The following is a 26,327-nucleotide window of genomic DNA, read 5'->3' on the forward strand; positions in this document are numbered from 1 at the left end:
TCAGACTAAAACAGTGGGAAATAGAGTAAAAAAAAGTGAGGAAATGTGTAGTCAGAGAGAGAGGAGGAGAACCCAGGAAAGAGGGAATGCTCACAGAATCAAGTTCCTGCAAATCTAGAAGTATGAGTTCCTGGATTTTCCCAAAAAAGAAACTATCAGAGATTTTGGACATTGCTGTTTCACAAAGAGGAGAATTAGAATAAAGGTTGCAAGCGGAACTGGAGGAGCCGGTAGTGGAACCTGGAAGCTCCTTTTGTACATTCTGTGGTGCTGTCTGGTTAATTTCTTAACCTCCCGTGAGCACAGCTTCACTCCACCTGCCCCGCCTGCAGCCTCTGCTAATGTCTTTTCATCTTCTACTTCTGAACCGTTTACAGTCCACCCACCTTTTAAGTCCTAGCTCTGTTTTACTTTCTCCTTCAAGTCTTCTGTGAAGATTATAGTTTCCATTTTCTTCTCCATTCCCTAAAACTTTATTGAGTTCATAGTTACATAAAAAGTGTGAGCCTACTCTCCAATTCGGCAGTGTAATTCTTGAGTTTGGAGACTATCGTGTAAAATTCTTTTGTATACTCCTTGGAAAAATTCCAGGTTTATACTTAGTAAATATACTCCCAGGTCTAAAGTTCTGTTAACTATTCAAGAACAACTACTTACAAATAGAAAAGCTTCTATCCCAGGATGCTTTAACTAAATTTTCAAATGAAATACATCCACTTTGACTATCTCAACCAGATCGCCCTAGTCATTCCTATAGCTGAGGTGAAAACTTTCAACGGATTCAGAATTGTCAAAAGAAGGGGCAGCCCCCACGGAGATTTGTAGCAATGAGCTTTCGGATTCGGTCTGCATTAAGTAGTGAACTTATAATCATCCCCATGGTAAAAGTGTCAAATTTCACAAACACCTAGAAAAGGGAGTGAAATGATCCTCTAGTAACAGTTTGCCCATCAGTGAAATAAGGGAGCTCGCCCGAGCTCCTAACTCACTGCAGCTCTGAGTCTAACCGGGGTTTTCGTCATTAGGCGTAGGCAGCCGATTGGGCCGTCTGCGTGCGGTGCATCCTGGGAGCTGTAGTTTGCGCTCCCTCCTCCCGACTACAAGCTCCACAGAGCCGCTGGAGGACGGTTGCTTGGTATTATTAGCAAGCGGGAAGTATGGCGGTGGCGCGCGTCGACGCAGCTTTGCCTCCTGGAGATGGTAAGGCGATCCCCACCCGTGAGTCCGAAGGTTTACTACACGGAACTGAATTAAATAGTTGCCTGATGGAGAGAAGCCTGGGCTTAGGGGTGCAGTTCTGGACCAGTTCTTTTGATGCGGGGCTGTGGGTGGTGCGGGGGCGCGCTGCCCTCTGGGAATTGTAGTCTCTCGGCCCTGCCTAGCTTTCCGGCGTCGCGGCGAGGGCCGAGCTGGGGACTACAGCCCCCAGGGGCCTTCGCGCGACCAGGCATCCCGGCTCCCGCGCTCCTCAGGCTGCCTGGGTGGTGGGTTTCGGGCTGCGGTGACCCTCTTTGGATGTTTAGTTTGAGTTCTGGGGGCCCAAGTGAAAATTGCAAGATCTCCCTCTCTCGCTTTACGCGTCCCCCTTTCCCTTCGGTTCCTAGAACGTTCAGGAAACCTTGAGCACAGCTCCCTAGACTGACGTTGAACCCATTCTTGGAAGTGTCTGGTGGCAGTGATAAAATCGGGGGTGACCCGGAGCCCGCAGTTCTCCACCCTTCGTTCCGCGGACGGGGTTCTGGGATCGGGTTTGGTCGCGCCCAGCGGAGCGCGGGGTGTGGTGCTTCTGTGGCCGGAGCCGCCGGGCGTGAGCCGCGCTCCTTTGTTTGGTTTACAGCTCCGGGCTCGGCGCGGCCTCCGGGTCGGGCTTAGGTCAGGGGCTCGTTATCTGGGGGCTGTAACTTCTTGGGAGGCGGGGCATCGATGGTTCTAAGAGATCTGTCGACCCCTTGGAAGTGTGTGCAGAGGCTATGCATTTTCCCGGGACACTACACATCTTTCACCAAATTCTCGGAGAACCCCAGGACTCCCCAATACTAAAAATCATAGTGGAACGTTGAAACCCTTTTGAAGAGCAATCTCACATGATTATTTCCCAGAGTAATCTTAATGTGGGTATAAATTTGAAATCGGCAGTTTCTCTGGCCCCGCCCCCCTCTGAATCAGCTCTCCTAAACTCCACACCCCTAGCCCACCAAGGTAATTTACTGACAATTATAGCAGTTTACACTTATAGAGCACTTTTTATATGAGCCAGAGGATGTTCTGAGTGGTTTTTTTTTTTTTTTTTACATTATCTCATCTCTGTAAAACAACATTATAAAGCAGGTATTATTATCATCCCCATTTTACCGAGTAGAAAAGTGAGCCCAAAAGAGATCAATACTTGCCCAAGATAGTACAGTGGTTAACTGACGGAGCCAGGATTTAAACGTCTGTTATACTAAATTACTTTGTTGAATGCTATTCATAGTTCTCTTTTCATCCCCACATCAATTTAATGATTAGGTATATTATTCCCATTTTGTAGATAAATTACCTGAGCTTTGATTTTCAAAATAGTTTAGGTACTTTAGGATGTTCTGGTAGTTGGGTTCTAGGCAGGTTGATCTCCATCAAAAGATTTTATTTGTTTATTTAGTTTATTTACTTAGGCACCAAACATGGAAGTAATAGTTCATATTTAAATGTAAAGAATTCCAAAGTATTGCATCATAGAAACTTGAGTAGAATATCACAAATCTAGATGTAATTTGATATTTCTGAGGGAAAGTGAGTAATTTCAGTCTGTGGTCATTTACAGCTTGATTGCTTTAGTTTTAAAATCTTGATATTCATTATGCTTTAGTGTTTTCTTACTCTAAATTTATAGAGGTTTTGTAAGTATAATTCTGTCCCTAGGCTCAGGGCTGTCATATTTGCGTTTTCTGACATTTTTCTCTCTCTTTTCAAGGGTCAGTGGTCAATTGGTCAGGACAGGGGCTACAGAAATTAAGTCCAAACTTACCTTGTGAAGCTGATATTCATACTTTGATTCTGGATAAAAATCAGATTATTAAATTGGAAAATCTTGAGAAATGCAGACGATTAATACAGGTAGGTATTGCTATCTGGGGAAATAGTTATATAGGAAAAGTTTATTATTATACAACATAAAACAATAAAATAACCTAACAAAAAGTAACTACAGGCCTGGAAAGCAGTAAATGTTCCCTTAAATTTTTACATGACAGTTTCTCCTGAAGATGAACACATATATGCTACATTTGGAGTAGACTAGAAGAAGCAGCATTTGTTAAAAAAGAAAACATTTTATGTTGGTAAAATATTGTGTTGTTAAGATAACCTTTTACCTCAGGATGAGAGTAGCGTTCATTCATTCATTCATTCAACAAATACTGACTGGGCCCCTTTTGTCTGTCTGGCCCTGTTCTAGGTTTTGACTGAGACAGTGTAAGCACCCTATTTTGTGGAGGTTACATTCTCAACTAGTTGCTGAGTTAAAAATGTTTTCTTGGGGCCGGCCCCGTGGCTGAGTGTTTAAGTTCAAGTTCACACGCTCCACTTGGGCTGCCCAAGGTTTCACCAGTTTGGATCCTGGGCGCGGACATGGCACCGCACATCAGGCCACGTTGAGGCGGCGTCCCACATACCACAACTGGAAGGACCCACAACTAAAATATACAACTATATACTGGGGGGATTTGGGGAGAAAAAGCAGGAAAAAAAAAAAAAAGATTGGCAACAGTTGTTAGCTCAGGTGCCAATCTTTAAAAAAAGAAAAAATTTTTTCTCTTTAGTGGTTGGAGGAGGTCTGATTGCTGACCTTGTTCTGTATTTTCCGTTGCTTAGGAACAGCCACAAACTAATAGTTACACTGTAGAATATTTAGACAATATATTGAAAGGTACAAATTGGGTTTGTCTATTTGGGAATGTGTGGCCATATAAACAAATCTTTGAACCACCCTAATGTGAAAGGAATACATACATTTTATTCCTAAGAATATGTTTCCTTCCCACAGTTGTCAGTGGCGAATAATCGGCTGGTGCGGATGATGGGTGTGGCCAAGCTCACCCAGCTCCGGGTGCTGAATTTGCCTCACAATAGCATTGGCTATGTGGAGGGGCTGAAGGAGCTCGTGCATTTGGAGTGGCTCAATTTGGCAGGAAATAATCTCAAGGTGAATTGTTTCTCTTTCTTTTTTTTTAATAGTAATTAGCTTTTTTTTTTTAATTTAGGAAAGTATTCTCTGTAAAAAAGAAATTCGAGCAGTATAGAAATAAGTAGGATAAAAAGTAAAAGTACTTGCCCCCCACTCCTCAGGGATATTTTCAGTTAACGTATCCTGAAAAAAATCTCATTTTGAAACACATAATGCAGTGCAATATTCTTTCAGACGTGAACAGAGAATCTATGTTATCCTTAAAAACGTAGACTGCAATGTTAGGAGGGCAACTGTAGCGTGCTGAGTTACGCTTTAAGAAGATGTTTAATGGTACGGTGGACAATATGCTGCTTTAAAAGTCAAGAGATCTGGATTCTAGTCCTGCTTCCACCGCTCGGTAGCTCTATAATTTTGGGTACTTTAGTAATTATCTGTCTTATTTTTGGATATGCTAGATGAGGGGACTGGATTGAATAGTTAGTTTAGCTAGGCACTACTCTAAGCACCTTAACTGTATTAACTCATTCAGTCTCCTGACTGCCTATGAGGTAGGTATAGTCATTATGCCAATTATATAGATGAAGAAACTGAAGTACAGAGAAGTTAATTAACTTGCCTAAGGTCACACAGCTAGGAAGTTCCAGAGCTGGTATTTGAATCTAGGCAGTTTGGCTCCACTCTTAACTATTAACTCTATGCTATACCAACTGTCATGTGTCCTCACTAAGGTTTCTTCAAGCTGTAAGTATAAGATGATATGATCCTCTACTCTTAGAGGGATAATGAAGGTGGAAGCTTGCTACATAACAGTTTACCAAATTCTGTTAACACTGCTCCCTCTTTCTCTTGCTGGGCCCTGCACCTCTGCTTCTAGTAATAAGCAGAGGAGGCAGGAGGCTCGGCTACAAAGAACGAGGGAAGAATTTCATTTTTTGATTTTGTATGCATGGACTAATGTGATGCTTTTCTTGTGATAGGCCATGGAACAGATCAATAGCTGCGCAGCTCTACAGCACCTTGATTTATCGGACAATAACATACCCCAAATAGGTGACCTGTCTAAACTGCTATCACTGAAGGTGTGTTTTCTGACTATAGCGTTTCTGGAATTTTATACTAAAATACCAAGAGAAAGTGATTTGATTGGCCTGCTGTATAAGAAGAACAGATTGTGTTTGTTATGATAAAAATTCTATTAGAATACCAGAAATTAAGTATGGAATATTTTGTTGTTAGTTTCTATAACTGATTTATTTTAACTAAAACTAGTCATTGTACTTTAGGTTAATTCTTATTTACCGTTTTCTGAACATGATGAAATTCCCTTCACACCCAACCAGCCAAGGCCAGCAGCTTCAGTTATATAGAACAGAACATGTTGGTGAGGTTGAGGGTAATCATTCCTGAACTTGAGTCTGTTTTTTTGACACTCAGGATTGCTGTTTTTTCGGTAATAAGTATTACTAAATTATTAGAATTAACTTCACTTTAATTTAGAAAATAAACCTGTAGCATATAGCACTGTTTATGGAGCAGAATGTGTCATGCAACCAAATAAGTAACAGTTGGAATCACAGCTTCAAAAAACTTACGTAGGAGGGCCGGCCCAGTGGTACAGTGGTTAAGTTTGCCTGCTCCACTTTACGGGTTGGGGTTCATGGGTTCGGATCCTGGGTGCAGACCTACACCTCTCATCAAGCCATGCTGTGACAGCATCCCACATATAAAATAGAGGAAGATTGGCACAGATGTTAGCTCAGCAACAATCTTCCTCAAACAAAAAAAGGAAGATTGGCCCTGAGCTAACATATGTTGCCAATCTTCCTCACCAAAACAAAACACCATATGTAGGGTTTGTCCATATTTTTGCTTCATTGGATATTATTAGCATCAGATGAACTCATTAAGCCTTGGAAACAGTATTATTAGCTCAACTTTTCACACATCTTTAGCAGAAACCATTTTTAGCAACAATTATTCTAAACAATTTCATGTAGCCAGATACTAAGAGAATTCAAATAAACTAAAGATGGTTTTTTTTTTTTTCCTGGAACGGAGGCAAGATTATCTTAGAGTCCTGAGTGTCGAGTCTTTGATGTATTCTTCATTGTTGCTGACTTAATTTGAGTCCGCTTCATCTGCAGGTAGCACATTCTACCTTCCTCAAGCTTTTAGTTTCCAAGAGAATACAGTTGCAGATTATAGGTTGCGGGTTCTCTCTCTCTCTTTTGGAGAATTTGCTTTATATGTGATTGTTTTAATGAATGTTTTCTTTCACTTTTCTCACCCTCTATTTTGATGTTTTAAAAAGAAATGAACAAGTATGTTGGATATTGCTCCAGTTTTAGTAACTTAAGACACAAAATGCTAGTTGCTACACCAGTCGTGTTTTTGGACAAGTCTTTAAACTTTGTCGAGCTTAGAATGTGGACGTAAAAAGAGAAAGTTGGACCAGAAGACCCCCTAGGACCCTTTTAGCATTAACAGTCTCTGATTTGTGTGCGATGAGAAGATAAAATAGATCCCTTTGTTTTTGTACACACCCTTTTGGTTTGGTCAAAATAGACCAATTTATTTGTAATCTTTTCATTTGTAATTCCTCCTCTTTTTACTTTCAAGACCCTGCTTTTACATGGGAACATCATCACCTCTCTGAGAATGGCACCTGCTTATCTACCCAGGAGTCTGGCTATACTTTCTTTGGCGGAAAATGAAGTTCGGGACTTAAATGAGGTAAAATTTGAGGGTATTCTGTGGGATTCAGGAAACTGGGAAGTCCAGAGGAGATGCAGGAGAAAGCTGTGAGCTCGCTTGTGGACAGTGAGCGTCTTGGAAGAAACTGCCATCAAGATGAAACACTTGGCTCTAGATGATCATTATTTTTCCTTCCATTTATTCTAAATGCCAGGGGTTCGTTAAGGCTTAATTAATCTGTAATGCTGCAATTATCATTCCATTTGGAAGTGATTGGTGGTAGAGGGACATCTGCATTAAAGGGGTTAATAAGGCACGCTGTGCACATTTCTCTGGCTGCTATTATGTTTTCAAAATAGGGTTCTCTCTGCTGGGAAACAGGGCTGGTACTTTCTAAGGGACTTGGTGCAGCAAGGACAGATGGCCATACTGTTGGAATTTTGGAAGTCAGTGGATAATATAAGAGTGTTACTTGTCGCCTTTCAGAATAAGAGGGAAATTGTTACATTCTCAAACTGCCAAAGATGTGTAATCAGCGGAAGCCCTGTGCTTGACACTGGGTAGTCCATTTCATTCAACAAAGATGTCCTTTGTTCCAGATCTCTTTTTTGGCATCCTTAACTGAATTGGAACAGTTGTCGATCATGAACAATCCTTGTGTGATGGCAACGCCTTCCATTCCAGGGTTTGACTATCGGCCGTACATCGTCAGCTGGTGCTTGAACCTCAGAGTCCTAGATGGATATGTGATCTCTCAGAAGGAAAGGTGAACATGACTTCTTTAACATCACATTTATCCTGGAAGTTACTGAAAAGACCATTTCTAGCTTACTACATATTAATAAACTGAATATTTCTTAAAATGTGCATTTAGAAATTAGAATCATTAGTGTAATTATATAGCAGATTATGTGCTGGTCATTTAGGATTTTCTATCCTTTCTAAAAAAGGATAAGAAATAAACATCAGGGGGGCCAGCCCCGTGGCGGAGTGGTTAAGTTCACACACTCCACTTCGGCGGCCCAGGGTTTTGCTTGTTCAGATCCTGGGTGTGGACATGGCACCGCTCATCAGCCCATGCTGAGGCAGCATCCCACATGCCACAACTAGAAGGACCCACAACTAAAATATACAACTATGTACTGGGGGGCTTTGGGGAGAAGAAGAAAAAGAAGAAGAAGAAGAAAAAGAATATTGGCAACAGATGTGAGCTCAGGTGCCAGTCTTTAAAAAAAAAAAAAAAAGAAAGAAACATCAGCCCCAGAGGTTGGAGCTAGTGAATTTAACTTAGTGCCCAAAATATAACATTTTGATTTCTGAAAGTTGTTTGGTTAATTAGTTGTTTGGGACTTAGAGTGCTTCTATATAGAAACCACGTTATGGATGCTGTGTAGGGTCTCAGATCAATCCCACAAAAGCTTATGATCCACCATATATGTGAGGGCAGGATTAATAATACCTTAGGACCCACTCCCCTTTCTAACAGTGACTCTGGGAAAACGCATGCAGAGTCCCACTTTGGAGCTGGGAGCAGATGTGCTGCCTGGTCCTTCCCTTCTCCTCCCTGTGAAGCAGCAGGAGTGGAAACTCTCCCATATCTAGATCACTGACGGTTTCTGCAGCTTCGAACAGGGACCCCTGCGTGACGGGGTCCTCTGGACGCTGGCCTGGGATCAGTGGTATCAGAGCTTTAGAGGAGGCAAGGACTAGGCTGTGGCCAAGAGGGGTGAGTTAGAGGAGAGAGTGGGAATTGAGAGGACTGTATTCTCTTCACTAGGCCTCATTTCACTCCCTCCTCTCAGTGCATGCCTTCATGCTCTCATGGACTTGACACACACGTTCTTCCTCACCATTTTTGTCCTTCTGTGATCAAGACTGCTAGGGTCATTTGAGGGCTTTCTGGTGGGAGGATGAGTGTAGATTACTGACTGGCTTTTCCTTTTCTTTCTCCCTGCTGTTTCTTCTAGCTGCTGAATAGGGCGTGGGGCAGCGAGGAATGGCAGCCACGTGCTACATGGGGAGGTGCTCTGGGTGAGGGACGTGTGTCAGGTCTAGTTTGCCTGCAGAAGCATGGGGCTTTTCTTTTGTCCTGCAATGAGAGTTGCTGTGTACTCAGAAACCTTATTTTGTTTCACACTATGGATAGTGCTAAAGCTGGATGTGAGTTTACTTGGATTATCTTCTCTGGCTCTTTTCTTTAAGAGAAAGAAATATGCTGTTGGGTTTTCCTATGGCAGTAGGGCTGGCAACATGGTGAGATGGGCAGAGGTGAGGGTTTGGTGTAAAGAGAAACCTGGGAAGAGAGATGAGACCTGGTCAGGAGAGACAAGAGAAGGCTTCACATCTTTCCCTGCCACCCATTAGCTGTGTGGCCTGGGCAAGTTCTTTAGCTTCTCTGAGCCTTAGTTTTCTCATCTGTAAAATGTGGATAATACTGCCTAGCTCTCAAGGATGCTATGAGGATTAAGGATAACGTACATATCATCATACTAGTTGGATGGTAGGTGCTTAATAAATGATCATTGCCAGTATCACTTAAGGATAGGGACTAGGGATTGAAGAGTTTTGTAGAAACTAAAGCAAGCATTAAAAAGCAGAAAATGTTTGTTGACTAGATGAATAATAATGCAAAGGTTATGTTTCTACATTGCAGAAATGGTTTAATCCAAGTCACTTTAAGATGAATTGGAATTGTCTTTGAACTTTATAATGTTTTGCACATGTTTAACTTCACAGACTTGAGGAGGTAATGAAGAATAGGCTTTCCCTTGGGACAGCGTCCTCCCCGTGGGGTGCTCCTCCACTAAAGAAGGGCCGGAGGAGGGAGGAGGTGGGGCAGCATCCTCCCCATGGGGTGGTCCTCTGCTAAAGAAGGGCCCGAGGAGGGAGGAGGTGGGGCAGCATCCTCCCCGTGGCGTGCTCCTCCACTAAAGAAGGGCCCGAGGAGGGAGGAGGTGGGGCAGCATCCTCCCCGTGGGGTGCTCCTCCGCTAAAGAAGGGCCCGAGGAGGGAGGAGGTGGGGCAGCATCCTCCCCGTGGGGTGCTCCTCCGCTAAAGAAGGGCCCGAGGAGGGAGGAGGTGGGGCAGCGTCCTCCCCGTGGGGTGCTCCTCCACTAAAGAAGGGCCCGAGGAGGGAGGAGGTGGGGCAGCATCCTTCCTGGGGGGTGGTCCTCCGCTAAAGAAGGGCCCGAGGAGGGAGGAGGTGGGGCAGCGTCCTCCCCTTGGGGTGGTCCTCCGCTAAAGAAGGGCCCGAGGAGGGAGGAGGTGGGGCAGCATCCTTCCTGGGGGGTGGTCCTCCACTAAAGAAGGGCCCAAGGAGGGAGGAGGTGGGGCAGCATCCTCCCCGTGGGGTGCTCCTCCACTAAAGAAGGGCCCGAGGAGGGAGGAGGTGGGGCAGCATCCTTCCTGGGGGGTGCTCCTCCACTAAAGAAGGGCCCGAGGAGGGAGGAGGTGGGAGGGTAGCAGAATAGCAGCCCTTTCTCAGACAGATTCTTTTTCCCCCTACACTTAAAAAACTTGCAAAGTGTAACATAATTCAGATATAGTTAAAAAATAATATTTAAAAATACCCATATAGTCACCACTGAGAATAAGGATAGAACGTTACCAGCCTCCAGAGATCTCCCTTGCCTTCCTCTCATAACTTCCCTTCCCACTAGAGATAACCACCATATTGACTTTTTTGATAGGTCAGAAACATTATTTTTGTCCTGGTCATTAAGGAGCCTTGAAATCAACTAGCTCCCACCAGAGTAGCTAAAATTAAAAGGATGGGGCCGCCCTGGTGGCTAGTGGTTAAGTTCACGTGCTCCGCTTCAGCAGCCGGGGGTTCGCAGGTTCAAATCTCAGGCGCGGACCTATCACCACTTGTCCAGCCACGCTGTGGCAGCGTCCCACATAAAATAGAGGAAGACGGGCAGAGATGTTCACTCAGCAACAATCTTCCTCAAACAAGAAGAGGAAGATTGGCAACTGATGTTAGCTCAGGGCTAATCTTCCTCATAAAAATAAAAATAAATAAATAAATAAAAATCTATTTAAAAAAGTAAAAGGATGGCCAATACTAGTGTTGGTGAGTATGTGGAGCAATGGGAACTCTCATACACTGTTCTAGGAGTGTAAATGGTGCAACTACTTTGAAAAACTGGCAGTATTTATTGAAGTTGTACATACAAATACCCGTGACCCAGCAACTTGACTTCTGGTATATACCCTACAGGAATGGGTGCTTATGTCTACCAAAAAAAATGTACAAGCATGTTCATAGCAGCCTTATTCAATTTTAGACTGATGTGGATACCTTAGTGTGAAGGTCCAAGAAAATGGTTGTGAATTGGAAGGGATTTTTCAAACTGTTTGCAATGTTGAGTTAATGTTATAAAAACAGAGAAACAAAGTATCCCAAAATGATCCACCCTCAACTTCAGATTGAGGGGCAGATTGGAGGACGGTAAAATTGAGGCAATGGCATGTTAATTAAAAAAATTCAAACATATATGCAAAAATAAACTGAGTAGTATAATGACTTCCCATAAATCCATCATCCAACTCAACCTTTTCAACTCATGGCCAACCTTGCTCTCGTCTGTGCCTTCACCCACTCTCCCTTCTCCTGTATTATTATTTTTTTTTTGAGGAAGATTAGCCCTGAGCTAACTACTGCCAATTCTCTTTTTGCTGAGGAAAACTGGCCCTGAGCTAACATCCATGCCCATCTTCCTCCACTTTATACATGGGATGCCTACCACAGCGTGGCTTTTGCCAAGTGGTGCCATGTCTGCATCTGGGATCTGAACTGGCGAACCCTAGGCCACTGAAAAACGGAATGTGTGAACTTAACCAATGTGCCACTGGGCTGCCCCTCCTGTATTCTTTTGAAGAAAATCTCAGATTATGCATAATTTCATCTGTGAATATTTCAGTATATAACTAAAAAATAAGGGCTCTTAAAGAAATAACTACAGTACTATTATCACGTCTCAAAAAATTTAACAATAATGCCTTAATAACATCAGGTATTAATTCAGTGCTTCTATTTCCAATAGTCCTCATAAATGCAGACTTTTAATGGTTTCTTCGGAAATAGAATCCAAATAAGGCCATACATTGTGATTGGTTGATGTCTTGCTCTCTTTTTCAGTGTCTTTTTTTTCTTTTTGAGGAAGATTAGCCCTGAGCTAACATCTGCTGCCCATCCTCCTCTTTTTGCTGAGGAAGACTGGCCCTGAGCTAACATCCGTGCCCATCTTCCTCTACTTTATATGTGGGACGCCTACCACAGCATGGCTTTTGCCAAACGGTGCCATGTCTGCCCTGGGATCCAAACCGGCGAACCCCAGGCTGCCGCAAAGCGGAACGTGCGAACTTAACTGCTGCGCCACTGGGCTGGCCCCATTCAGTGTCTTATTGATACTGCGAGCTCCGGGGGTTGGCTGTCCCAACGGGTGGCTCTCACTCAAGTCTCATGTGCTGGTAGTGAGTGAGATGTCACGTGGGGCTGCAGTTGGCTGGATGTCCAAGATGATGCATTTAAATCTCTTTTACCTATAGCTTCCTCCCTTCTTATTTTATTTGCTTTCTTTTCTCTTTTTTTGGTCATTGTTGAAGAAATCAGATTATTTGTCCTATAGAGTTTCCCACTGAGCTTATTTTGCTGATTACGTCCGTGTCCTTTGACATGCTCCTCTCTCTTTTATATTTCCTGTAAATTGGTAGCTGGATGTGAAGGTTTGATCAGGCTTTTTTGTGGAGGGAGGATTACTTTGTGTGTTCTATTGAGAGGCACACAGTGTCTGGTTGTCTCTTATTAGTAGGTATTAATGATTAATGCCTAAATCCATTAATTCATTGAGAGTTGGAAAATGGTGAAATTTTTATTCTGTCATTCATTTTTTTATTAGCTAGAAATACATCTGTCAAGTAACTATTTGGTTACTCACTGGTGTGGTTTGTATAGGAAAGACAGAATTAATAATATTTAATTCTTATGCTTTATTTTCCAGTTTTGAAAAAATTATTTAATTGAGGTTATATTGGCTTATAATATTGTGTACATTTCACGTGTACATTATTATATTTCAGTTTCTGTATAGACTGCATCGTGTTCACCACCAATAGTTTAGTTTTTATCCATCAGCATATATACATACTTCTTTATCCCTTTTGCCCATCCCTCCACCTCCTTCCTTTCTGGTAACCACCAATCTGTTCTCCTTATCTATGTGTTTTGTTTATCTTCTGCATATGAGTGAAATCATATGGTATTTGTCTTTCTCTGTCTGACTTATTTCACTTAGCATAATACCCTCAAGGTCCATCAGTGTTGTCACAAATGGCACAATTTTGTCTTTTTTATTTGTGGCTGAGTAGTATTCCATTTGTGTGTGTGTGTGTGTCTGTGTCTGTGTGTGTGTGTATATATGTATATCTCACATCTTCTTTATCCATTCTTCTGTTGATGGGCACTTGGGTTGCTTCTAAGTCTTGGCTTTTGTAAATAATGCTGCAGTGAACATAGGAGTGCATAAATCTTTTTGAATTACTGATTTCATGTTCTGTGGATAAATACCCAGAAGTGGAACAGCTGGATCATGTGGTATTTCTATTTTTAATTTTTTTGAGAAATCTCCAGACTGTTTTCCATAGTGGCTGCACCAGTTTGTATTCCCACCAGCACTGTATGAGGGTTCCCTTTTCTCCACGTCCTCTTGGACACTTGTTATTTTTTTGTCTTGCTAATTATAGCCATTCTAACGGGTGTGAGGTCATAGCTCATTGTAGTTTTGATTTGCATTTCCATGATGATTAGTGATGTTGAACATCTTTTCATGTGCCTGTTGCCCATCTGTCTATCTTCTTTGGAAAAATATCTGTTCATATCCTCTGCCCATTTTTTGATTGAGTTGTTTGTTTTTTTGTTGTTGAGTTGTATGAGTTCTTTATATATTTTGGAAATTAACCCCTTGACAGATATATAATTTGCCAATATTTTCTCCCAGTTGGTGGGTTGTCTTTTTGTTTTGTTCCTGGTTTCCTTTGCCTTGCAGAAGCTTTTTAGTTTGGTGTGGTCACATTTGTTTATTTTTTCTTTCGTTTCCCTTGCCTGAGTAGACATGGTATTCAAAGAGATACTACTGAGACTGATGTTGAAGAGTGTACTGCCTATATTTTCTTCGAGGAGTTTCTTCTATGGTTTCAAGTCTTACATTCAAGTCTCTAATCCATTTTGAGTTGATTTTTGTTTATAGTGTAAGATAGTGGTCAAATTTCATTCTTTTGCTTGTGGCTGTCCAATTTTCCCAGCACCATTTATTGAAGAGACTTTCCTTTCCTCATTGTATGTTCTTGCCTCCTTTGTCAAAGATTAGCTATCCATAGATGTGTGGTTTTTTTCTCTGGGCTTTCAGTTCTGTTCCATTGATCTGTGTCTGTTTTTGTGCCAGTACCATACTGTTTTGATTACTATAGCTTTGTAGTATGTTTTGAAGTCAGGGAGTGTGATACCTCCAACTTTGTTCTTTTTTCTCGTGATTGCTTTGGCTATTCAGGGTCTTTTGTTGTTTTATAGAGATTTTAGGATTCTTTGTTCTGTTTCTCTGAAGAATGTCATTGGGATTCTGATTGGAATTGCATTGAATCTGTAGATTGCTTTAGGTAATACGGACATTTTAACTATGTTTACTCTTCCAATCCATAAGCATGGAGTATCTTTCCATTTCTTTATGTCTTCTTGGAGTTCTTTAAATAATGTCTTATAGTTTTCAGTGTGGAAGTCTTTCACCTCCTTGGTTAAATTTATTCCTAGGTATTTCATTCTTTTTGTTGTAATTGTAAATCAGATTGTATTCTTGATTTCTGTTTTTGCTAGTTCGTTATTAGTGTATAGAAACATTACTGATTTTTTTATGTTTATTTTGTACCCTACAAATTTACTGTATTTCTTGATTACTTCTAATAGGTTTTTGGTGGATTCTTTAGGGTTTTCTATATATGGAATCATGTCATCCACAAATACTGAGAGTTTCACTTCTTTCCTTCCAATTTAGATTACTTTTCTTTCTTTTTTTTTGACTAATTGTTCTGTCTAAAACTTCCAGTACTACATTGAATAATAGTGGTGCAAGCAAGCATCCTTGACTTGTTCCTGTTCTCTGAAGAATGGCTTTCAGTTTTTCTCCATTAAGTAGGATGTTGGCTGTGGGTTTGTCATATGTGGCCTTTATTATGTTGAGGTACTTTCCTTTTATACTCATTTTATTGAGAGTTTTTATCATGAATGGATGTTGGATCTTGTCAGATGCTTTCTCTGCATCTGTTGAGATGAACATGTGATTTTTGTTCCTCATTTTCTTAATGTGGTGTATCACATTGATTGATTCATGGATGTTGAAGCATCCCTGCATCTCTCGAATAAATCCCACTTGATTGTGGTATATGATCCTTTTAATGTATTGTTGTATTCAATTTGCTAATATTTTGTTTAGGATTTTTGCATCTATGTTCATCAGCTACATTAGCCTGTAATTTCCTTTTTTGTGTTGTCATTGTCTGGTTTTGGTATCAGGGTAATGTTGGCCTTGTAAAATGAGTTAGGGAGCATCCCATCCTCTTTAATTTTTCAGAAGAGTTTGAGGAGGCAAGGTATTAAATCTTTGAATGTTTGGTAGAATTCACCAGAGAAATCATCTGGTCCTGGACTTCTGCTTTTTGTTGATTACTGTTTCAATCTTGTGATTGGTCTATTCAGATTCTCTATTTCTTCTTGATTCAGTTTTGGGAGGTTGTATGATTCTAAGAATTTATCCATTTCTTTTAGGTTATCCAATTTGTTGGCATATAGCTTTTAATAGTATTCTCTTATAATCCTTTGTATTTCTGTGATGTCTGTTTTAATTTCTCTTCTTTCATTTCTGATTTTATTTATTTGAGTCTTTTCTCTTTTTTTCTTAGTAAGTCTGGCTAAGGCTTTCTTAATTTTGTTTATCTTCTTAAAGAACTAGCTCTTAGTTTCGTTGATCTTTCTCTTGTCTTTTTAGTCTCTATTTTGTTTACTCTTGCTCTGATTTTTATTATTTTCTTCCTCCTACTGACTTTGGGCTTTTTTGTTGTTCTTTTTCTAGTTCTTTCAGGTATAGTGGAAGATTATTTATTTGAGACTTTTCCTTGTCTGTTGAAGTGGGCCTGTATTGCTGTAAACTTCCCTCTTAGTACTACTTTTGCTGCATCTCATAAGTTTTGGTATGTTGTGTTTTCATTTTCATTTGTCTCCAGGTATTTTTTGATTTCTCCTTTGATTTGTTCATTGATCCAGTGGTTGTTCAGTAGCATGTTGTTTAGTCTCCACATATTTGTGACATTTCCAGCTTTTTTCTTGTAGTTGATTTCTAGTTTCATAGCATTGTGGTTGGAAAAGATGCTTGATATGATTTCAGTCTTCTTAAATTTGTTGAGGTTTGTCTTGTTTCCCAACATATGGTCTGTCCTTGAGAATGTTCCAACTGCACTTGAGAAGAATGTGTATTCTCCTGTTTTTGGATGGAATGGTCTATATATATCTATTAAGTTTGTCTGGTCTAGCGTTTCATTTAAGGCCACTGTTTCCTTGTTGACTTTCTGTCTGGTTGATCTATCCACTGACATAACTGGGGTGTTAAGATCTCCTAGTATCATTGTGTTGCTATCAATTTCTCCCTTTAGGTCTAATAAGAGTTGCTTTATATACTTTGGCACTCCTTTGTCAGGTGCATGTGTATTAATAAATGTTATGTCTTCTTGGTGGAACATCTCTTTTATCATTATATAATGCCCATCTTTGTCTCTTATCTTTTTTTCTTGAAGTCTGCTTTGTCTGATAAGTATGGGTACCCCACTTTCTTTTGCTTGCTATCTGCTTGGAGTATCATATTCCATCCCTTCACTCTGAGCCTGTATTTGTCTTTAGAGGTGTGATGTGTTTCCGGGAGGCAGCATATTGTTGTGTCTTGTTTTTTAATCCATCCAGACACTTTGCGTCTTTTGATTGGTGAATTGAATTTGTTTACATTTAGAGTGATTGTTAATATATGAGGGCTTAATACTGCCATCTTGTCTTTTGTTTTCTGGTTGTTCCCAATTTCCCTTGTTTCTTATTCCTTGTATTTCTGTCTGTCATTTCAGATTGGTGGTTTTCTGTGATGTTTTTCTCAGTTTTCTCTTTATTTATGTTTTGTGACTCTGCTCTGATTTTTTGTTTTGTGTTTACCATGAGGTTTGTATGAAAGATCTCATAGATGAGATAGTCCTTTTTATGGTAGCCTCTTATCTCCATTAGCCTAAGCAGGTTCCATCCTTTTCCTCTTCCCCTTCTATTTTTTTGTTGTCACAAATTACTCTTTTTTGTGTTGTAAGTTTCTGGCCAAGTTGAAGTGTTTATAGTTATTTATTTATTTATTTTTTTTCAGATTTTATTTTTCTCCTTTTTCTCCCCAAAGCCCCCAGGTACATAGTTGTATATTTCGTTGTGGGTCCTTCTAGTTGTGGCATGTGGGATGCTGCCTCAGCATGGTCTGATGAGCAGTGCCATGTCCGCGCCCAGGATTTGAACCAACGAAACACTGGGCCGCCTGCAGCAGAGCGCGCGAACTTAACCACTCGGCCACGGGGCCAGCCCCTGTTTATAGTTATTTTTGATGCTTTCTTTACCTTTATTCTGTTTTTTTTTTAAGACTGGCACCTGGGCTAACAACTGTTGCCAATCTTTTTTTTTTTCTTCCCTGCTTTATCTCCCCAAACCCCCCATGTACACAGTTGTATATCTTAGTTGCACGTCCTTCTAGTTGTGGGATGTGGGATGCCACCTCAACGTGGCCTGATGAGCGGTGCCATGTCCGCGCCCAGGATCTGAACCCTGGGCCACTGCAGCAGAGCACGCAAACTTAACCACTCAGCCACGGAACCGGCCCCTACCTTTATTCTTTATGTTATAATTGTTTACTAACCTATTCTGATATACAGCTGCAGTGTTCTGATTCTGTTTGTTTATCTCCTTGATCAAAGGTTTGTAAACCTTTGCCTTTTTGTTCAGGTAGGAGGGTTCCTTTCAACATTTCTTATAAGGCAAGTCTAGTGGCGATGAACTCCCTCAGCTTTTGTTTTTCTGGGGAAGCTTTTATGTCTCTGTCATATCTGAAGGATAATTTCACTAGATAGAGTATTCTTGGCTGATAGCTTTTGTCTTTCAGTGTTTTAAATATATCATTCCACTCTCTCCTAGCCTGTAGGGTTTCTGCTGAAAGCCTGATAGGGGTTTCTTTGTAGGTTATTTTCTTCTCTCTTGCTGCTCTTAATATTTTTTCTTTGTATTGCCTTTTGACGGTTTTTTTTTTTAAAGATTTTATTTTTCCTTTTTCTCCCCAACGCCCCCTGGTACATAGTTGTGTATTTTTAGTAGTGGGTCCTTCTAGTTGTGGCATATAGGATGCCACCTCAGCATGGCCTGATGAGTGGTGCCATGTCCATGCCCAGGATTTGAACTGGTGAAACCCTGGGTTGCTGAGGCAGAGCGCGCGACCTTAACTACTTGGCCACGGGGCCAGCCCCACCTTTTGACAGTTTTAATAGTATATTATATTAAAGACCTTGGAAAAAGTCTTTTTGTGTTGAAGTAATTAGGAGTTCTGTTATCTTCATATACTTACATGTCCAGTTCTTTCCCCAGGTTTGGGAAGTTCTCTGCTATTATTTCTTTGAATAAGTTCTCTACTCTTTTCTCCTTCTCTTCTCCTTCTGGAATGCCTATTAAGTTTATGTTATTTTTCCTAATTGAGTCAGATATTTTTTGAAGAATTTCTTCATTTAAAAAAAATCTTAGTTCTTTCTTCCTCCACCTGAATTATTTCTAAGTTTCTATCTTTGAGCTCATCGATTCTCTCCTCCATATGGTCTGCTCCATTTTTAATGCTTTCTACACAATTTTTTTTATCTCATTAATTGTGTTCTTCATCTCCAGAATTAGTTTGATATTTTTTTTTAGAGTTTCGGTCTTGGAACTCTTTCTGTTCATTAATTTTATTCCTGAACTCATTCAACTGTCTTTCTGAGTTTTCTTGTAACTCACTGAGTTTCTTTACGATAGCTCTTTTGAATTCTCTGTCAGTTAGATTGTAATCTTCTGTGACTTCAAGTTTGGTTCCTGGAGAGTTGTCATTCTCTTTCTGTTCTGTGTTACTGTAGTTCTATATGGTGTTTGATGAATTGATCCTTGGCTGGTGCATTTGTGGTAGTAACCACCTTTCTTATTAGGGTGTGGCTCTGGTTACTTGGTTTCTGAGCTGTGTCTGGTTGTATTTGACAGCCCGCAGTTTCCACTCTCACTACCTCTGCCAGAGGCATCGTCAGTGCCCTCCTTGTGCTGCTTGTGCCTCTGGGTTTGCTGCTCCTTGCTGGTCACTTAGCAGTTTTTAAAAGTAATGAGTTGGTGGTTCCCTAGCATCCTCCAGCTGTGGTCAGCTAGCCTTTTTTAAAAGCTGTCACTGTGAACTAATGGATTTATTCAAAACTGATGTATTTAGGTACTTCAGTTTGGCAGTGAATGGTAGGAATACTCATTGCTTCTTTGAAAACAATTTTAAAATATTTGGAACCATAGTGCAACTCTGTGGAAGTGCCCCTAAACAAGAAAAAAGGTTTAAAACATTATAAGAGTAAGGGGAGTGAATCAAAAGGATAGATATTTTTGAACTTGAATTTTATTTATCAAAACACCCAATGATGCTATAAAGGTAAATTAAGAAGGAAGCCTATTGTGGCTTAAAAATGTATCTTGTCTACCCTGGTGTAATCTCCTCTTCTTTATGTCCCCTAATTGCAGTTTGAAAGCTGAATGGCTCTATAGTCAAGGCAAGGGGAGAGCATATCGGCCTGGTCAGCATATCCAGCTTGTCCAGTATCTGGCTACAGTCTGTCCTCTCACTTCTACACTGGGTCTTCAAACCGCAGAGGATGCTAAACTAGAGAAGATTCTGAGCAAGCAGAGGTAAGCCCATTTATTTGTGGCAGCTGATGAATTCACAAGTGAAAATACCTCTGAGTCTTTCCTGTTGGGTTAGTAGGACTGAGCCAATTGCTGTGGCCCACGTATGTGGGCACTTGGGCCCCTTGTCACTGCCCCAGTCCTGCAGGGGAACTGAATCACACAGTGCAGTCCAGTTTACTCCACGACTACATTGCTAATCATTTCTTGAGTGGAGAGAGTAAGCAATATGGGGGAGGGGGATTTTTTAAAAAAATGTATTTGTCCTTTTAATGTAGATGTTTCATATGGACTTTTAAATACGAACATTAAGAAGTATAACTAGAAGCATTTAGTAGTCACTTCTTTGGTTAGAGATCCTGCATTTGAATTTTTGTGCATGTATATGCATATGAGGGTGTCTATGTGATTTAAAAATAAGTTTCTTAACCTTTTTTATCTGATGTGTTCAAATGAGACTGTGTAATTTGGTGGTGATTAAAAATACCTACTTTGAAAACTGTAAACTTCTACCTTTTTGATCGTGTTACCTAGGAAGCAGAAAGGCTTTCTTTTTTTGCTTTGTGTTAAACCACGTCAGATGTTATTGATTTTTAGGTTTCACCAGAGGCAGTTGATGAACCAAAGCCAAAATGAAGAATTGTCTCCTCTTGCTCCTGTTGAAACCAGGGCACCCCTTGTACCTGAGCATTCCAGCCCTGTTCAAGACTGTCAGATCGTCCAGGAAAGTGGTATGAAATTCATGATCTCTCATGCTTTTTTTCTGAGTCATTGGATCTGTTGGGTATCATAAAACAGAAAAAGTATATACTTTCATAATTTTTATTTGTTAACTTAAATGAACATTTGGATCTTATATTTTATATATATGTATATACACAGACATACATATATAACTATTATATTTCTAATTTTTAAAAACATTCAGTGAACTGCTACCTTTTGTATTGACCTGATACTTTGATTATTCTTATGATTATTGCAAGAATTCATTTTCTTAAAAATATTTGGTTTGGTGTTTTAGGCATATTGGAGGATATCACTGAAGGCATTTTATTACATTTTACTGTATTTTAGGGATTAGATTTCATTAAAGAATACAACTAAAAAAAAATATCTGTTTAAACATTTAGTGGTTTAAGCGATACTCTGTTGATTCTTCTAGAACCTGTCATCCAAGTCAATTCTTGGGTTGGGATAAGCAGTGATGATGATCAGTTATATGGTGTTAAGAATAACTTTCCAGCCTCTGTTCACACGGCAAGATACTCTCGAAATGACCTGCGCCTGGAGGACATACAGACCGATGAGGACAAGCTGAGCTGTAGTCTTCTCTCTTCAGAGTCTACTTTCATGCCAGTTGCATCAGGACTGTCTCCAGTTTCACCTACAGTTGAGCTGAGGCTACAAGGCATTAACCTGGGCCTAGAAGATGATGGTGTTGCAGATGAGTCTGTGAAAGGGCTGGGAAACCAGGACTTTGACAAGGAAGAGGAAAAGGCTTTTTGGGCTGCAAAGGAGAATTCTGTTCAAGCCATGAAAAGTCCGATCAGTACAGAGGTAAATGAGAAAGATGGGCCATTACCATGTCCTGAGCCAACAGTAACCAGTGCTGTCTTGAAGGATGACACCCACAGTCTTACATCTTCTCCTGAGTCAGTTGGACACAATGTCTTCCATACACAGCCAGACGGTGAAGAAATCATGTCTCAAACAGCTTCAGAGAAACTTCCCTGCAGAGTTTTAACCCAGAGATGTGTTGCTTTGGGACAAGATAAAGTTGCCCTTCAGAAATTGAATGAAGCAGCCACTAAGCTTCAGGCCTGTTGGCGAGGCTTTTATGCCAGGAATTACAACCCTCAAGCTAAAGATGTGCGTTATGAAATCCGGCTACGCAGAATGCAGGAGCACATTGTCTGCCTAACTGATGAAATAAGGAGGTGAGTCAAAGTCCTGTTTAGTTAGTTTGTTTGTTTAGTTTGCTTGTTGGTTGGTCAGGGAGTGTCAGAGTCTTAGAGTTGATTCAGAACACTGCATCATTGCTGTTGTGGTTAGAACACTAGTCACACCATCTTGCCACTCTTGCTTGACTTGTTTCCGTAAGATACTGAAAGCATCTGGGTGGCAGAGACTGTCATGCATTTCCATCTCCAACACAGCGATTGTTGCATAGATGCAGGATAGCAGTAAATGTTGAATGAATGCATGCCTTCTAGATGTCTATAAACCTCAACAGAGAAAGGTACAGAAAATGTAGAAAAGTGAATAAGTATAAAAATGAGAAGATGAGAGGGGCTGGCCCCGTGGCCGAGTGGTTAAGTTTGCACGCTCCGCTGCGGCGGCCCAGGGTTTCGCCAGTTCAAATCCTGGGTGCAGACATGGCACTGCTCATCAAGCTATGCTGAGGCAGCATCCCACATGCCACAACTAGAAGGACCCACAAGTAAGAATATACAACTATGTACCTGGGGGCTTTGGGGAGGAAAAGGAAAAAAATAAAGTCTTAAAAAAAAAATGAGAAGATGAGTAAGTTTACGTAGAACTCAGTAGGTGACATAAGAAATAAAATAACAAGGATTTAAAAGGGCTAAAATTCTGGGGGAATGGTCAGAATTTTCCTTAATTCTATGGCTCACATGTTTTACTAACTCTCAACCCAGGAAAATTAGGATTTTGTAAACTTATTTTCAGTATTAGTATTGCAGCTAGCAATATTAACATTGTTATAGGTGGCAGAGGAGGAGGCAGTAAAAGAGACTGAGAAGGGACAGCCCAAGTGGTTAGAAAACTAGGAGATTGTGTATCCCAGCTGCAACAGGGGAATGTTGCAGGAGAGAAGAGAGGTGCCGTAGGAAGGACAGAGAACTATACATTAGATTTAGCAGCTGGAGGTTATTGGTGACTGTGTTGAGGGGTCCCCAAGACTAGCTTCAGGTGTGATGATTTGCTAAAAGGACTCAGAAGTCAGGAAAGCTATGCTGTTCATGATAATGGTTTATTACAGCGAAAGGATACGGATCAAAATCAGCAAAGGAAGAGGGTGCATAGGGCAGAGTCCAGGGGAGACCAAGCACCAGCTTCTAGTTGTCCTCTCCCAGTGCAGTTGTCCAGACAGGGCTTGATTCTCCCGGCAACGATGTGTGACAACAGCTATGAAGTATTGCCAACCAGGGAAACTTGCTGAAGCCTGACATCCAGGGTTTTTTTTGGGAGTCAGTCATATGGGCATTCAGTGTCTGTATGACTGACCTTAACTACTCAGACCTCAGCCCCTACCTGAGGTCAGACTGATACAGTGTGGCCCCAGGTCAACAAAACTGGTACTCACCAGAAAGCACATTGTTAGCATAAACTATCTGATTTGGCCCAAGGCCCTACATATACAAAGGTACTTTTATCAGGCAGGATATTCCTAGGGCTTGGAGGTTATCTCCCGGGAGCTGGTCAAGGCCAGTCCTGTCTTTGGAATTTGCAGGGTTTGAACACCCCAGTCCTGCTGAGTTAACCTTTCCTGCCCAGTGAGTTTCCTAAGAGCAGTGTCAGTGGTGTAGTGGGATGAAGGCAGTTCAGAATTGGTTGAATGGTGAATGAGAGATGAAGAGTGAGTGTAGCCAACTCTTTTGGGATGTGTTGCCTTGAGGAAGAGAAGAGGGTAGGTGGTTGCTGGAGGAGAATCTGGAGTTAAGGAAAATTCTTTCTTAAAGATGAGAGATATAGAGCATGTTTATGTATTGATGGAAATGATTCAGTAAAGAGGGAAAAACTGACGGTGCAGAGGAAAGAAAGGAGAAGTGCAGGAATGAAGTTCTTGAGGAGGGACGAGAAGGGATCCAGTGCACAAGTACAGGGAGAGGCTGAGGAGGGAGCAGGAGCAGGTGGGGTGGCAGGTTTGATGGTTGGGGATGGGGAGGTCCTGTCTGATGGATGCTTCTCCTTTTTCAATACTATAGAAGACATAGTCAACATTTGAAAATGAGGAGAGGGGTGAGGGTGTGGGAGGTTTAAGGAGAGAGACGTGAGGTCTTCATCTTAAAAGTGAACTTATGGGGGAATGGAGGAGGATTGCTGGATACTGAGGAAAAGCTTAAAGTGCAAGACAATGGGTCAGGTTGTGTCATTTTCACCAGCAACTCTCAGTTGTTCTGTTCTGATTTGGGCATGGTTAATTTGGTGCAGCCAGGAAAGGGTTATTTTCTAGGTAAATATGGTGGGGAAGAGAGAGAAGGGCAAGGGAGCTGAAGATAATTGGGAGGGGGTGATTATAATGATGGGTCTTGGAATTTAAACGAGGTAAAAGGGAAGACAGGAGGAAGGGATCATTAGTTTGGAGGCATACATGAAGACTGGACGTCTAAATTGTTGCCCTGGGATGCAAGAGCAAGTGAACTGGGAGCACAGGAGGTCATGGTTGTGGGGTGCTTGAAATCATTTTTGAAAATGGTATAGTCAAATGATTGGGTCTAGACTGAGACTTTGAGAATGAGTGATGGTGGCTTATTGTTACATAGACCATCCATGTGAATGTTGATGTCTCCAGAAATGATGCCAGGAATGGGGCAGAGAGAAAGACTGGTGCTGAGACTTGAGTGAATGGGGGTAGATAATGGGAAGTCAGTACTTGAAAAAGTTTGGGGAAATTTAGCAGGATAGCTGGAGTTCTTGCAGGAGGAAGGTAAAGAATCATTTGTAAACAGCAGAATCATCTGACCCTGATGTGTGAGTGAAAACAATAGCTTCCACTTGAGAGGGCTATGGTGCCCTTAGAAGTGGGTCTGATTTGGTCAAGGAAAAGTTCGGAGAAGTGACTGAGTGTGTATGGGAGTCCCAGATGGCACAGGAGAAGGGCTGGAGGGGCTAGAGAAAGTGGGTCAGAGGTTCAGAACAAAATGGTGGGGACAGTCTGGGAGATAATGGACAACTAAGGGAACCTTAGGTTTGTGATGGGGGTAAGTATTGGGAGGGCGGCAGTGAGCCCAGTATAAAACTTTAATGAATGAGGGGAGGTGATGGATGGGGAGGTCTGTTGATGACAGCAAGGAGTATGTCAGGGATTGGTGCAAACAGGGATGTGCAGTTTGATGGGAAGAGTCCTATTGGCCTCTTAGAAGAGGGTGTTTCAAGCTGTGATCCTAATCCTTAACAGTTTTGAGGCTTTGAGTAACCACTCCTTTCTATAGCTCCTGCCCCTTTGCTATGTTTGGCTGGGAAATTGAGGCCAAAAAAGAACCATTTAGTGTTTCACTTTTCATCACTGGCAATACTTTATAGAACCAGTATAATCTGAATTTCAGTCACATCTCACTTGGCTTCTACATTGAGTCATAGTTTAAAACTAATTTCAGGGTCAGGCCCTGTGGCCAAGTGGTTAAGTTTGTGCGCTCCGCTTTGGCAGCCCAGGGTTTCGCCTTTTCGGATCCTCAGCGCGGACATGGCACTGCTCATCAGGCCATGCCGAGGTGGCGTCCCACATGCCACAACTAGAAAGACCTGCAACCAGAATATACAACTGGATACTGGGCTTTGGGGAGAAGAAGAAGAAAAAAACCAAACAACTAATTTCAGCTTAGGTGTTCTAAAAGTGGAAAGCACTATTAGATTATTAATCTCTCTACCATGCATGTGTTTGTTAGTTGAACAAGAAGTACCCTTCCTTGTGTCAGTAATGGATTTTGGATTATTGTAGATTAAGAAAAGAAAGAGATGAAGAACGTATTAAAAAATTTGTACAAGAAGAGGCTGTCAGATTCCTTTGGAACCAGGTAAAGCTCCTCCTGCTGATTTACCTAATGGTATGAACAAAGAAAAATTCTGGATTTATCGAGCTAATCATAGAGTCGCCAGGCATACTAAGCACCCTTTCTCAAGGTTAAGTATGTGGTTTGTGTTCTTTGCCTCTAACTCTGACAAAGAACAGAGAATTTGGTTACATTCTATTTAATTTGAAGAAAATTATTTTCATAATTTTGAGCAGAAAGATAAAGAAGTATAGAGCTGAAGGAAAGTGACTAAATTGATGGATGTGATAACTTTCCCATAGATATAAAAACCCAGTTTGAAGTTTTATGTAGCTATCCATCTTGTCTTATCTTTTGAGAATATTTGAATAACAGGTGACTAAGATGGTGTATGATGGCTACAATATGCATGTCCTAAAAAGTACGCATGACTTCTTGGGAGAAAACGCATAACCCATAATAGCACACTCTAGGGACGGCTCCAACAATCGGTTTTACTGTTGTTGTAGCCCACCAAACGTTTCTTGATGATAATTCCTTGGAAATATTTTTATAAAAGAATTTGTTATAGTAGGATTTTACCTGAAAAATTGAAAAATAATTATTGATTTTTAAGGTTTTAAAATTACTAATAGTAAGGGAGTGGTTCAATAAATCATGAGGGTAACAATTCTGTGAATACCATGGAGTGGTTAAAAAGACTAAGGTGACAGTATGGACT

General features: G+C 41.1%; 1 protein-coding gene across 1 annotated transcript in view; it reads left to right on the plus strand.

Moving 5' to 3' along the window:
• Window positions 1-1,082: 1,082 nt before the first annotated feature.
• The window catches only part of CEP97 (centrosomal protein 97), a 30,766-nt gene continuing 5,521 nt past the window's right edge, over window positions 1,083-26,327 (plus strand). Inside the window, exons 1-10 of the mRNA XM_014853232.3 lie at window positions 1,083-1,200; window positions 2,954-3,096; window positions 4,025-4,183; window positions 5,146-5,247; window positions 6,788-6,901; window positions 7,462-7,628; window positions 19,710-19,874; window positions 20,469-20,602; window positions 21,037-21,811; window positions 25,555-25,630. Of these exons, the coding sequence (XP_014708718.2) occupies window positions 1,158-1,200; window positions 2,954-3,096; window positions 4,025-4,183; window positions 5,146-5,247; window positions 6,788-6,901; window positions 7,462-7,628; window positions 19,710-19,874; window positions 20,469-20,602; window positions 21,037-21,811; window positions 25,555-25,630 (1,878 nt within the window). The 5' untranslated portion in view covers window positions 1,083-1,157. The remainder of the gene's footprint in view (window positions 1,201-2,953; window positions 3,097-4,024; window positions 4,184-5,145; window positions 5,248-6,787; window positions 6,902-7,461; window positions 7,629-19,709; window positions 19,875-20,468; window positions 20,603-21,036; window positions 21,812-25,554; window positions 25,631-26,327) is intronic.

This window comes from Equus asinus, chromosome 5 (genome assembly GCF_041296235.1).
Source record: "Equus asinus isolate D_3611 breed Donkey chromosome 5, EquAss-T2T_v2, whole genome shotgun sequence".
Taxonomy (NCBI): domain Eukaryota; kingdom Metazoa; phylum Chordata; class Mammalia; order Perissodactyla; family Equidae; genus Equus; species Equus asinus.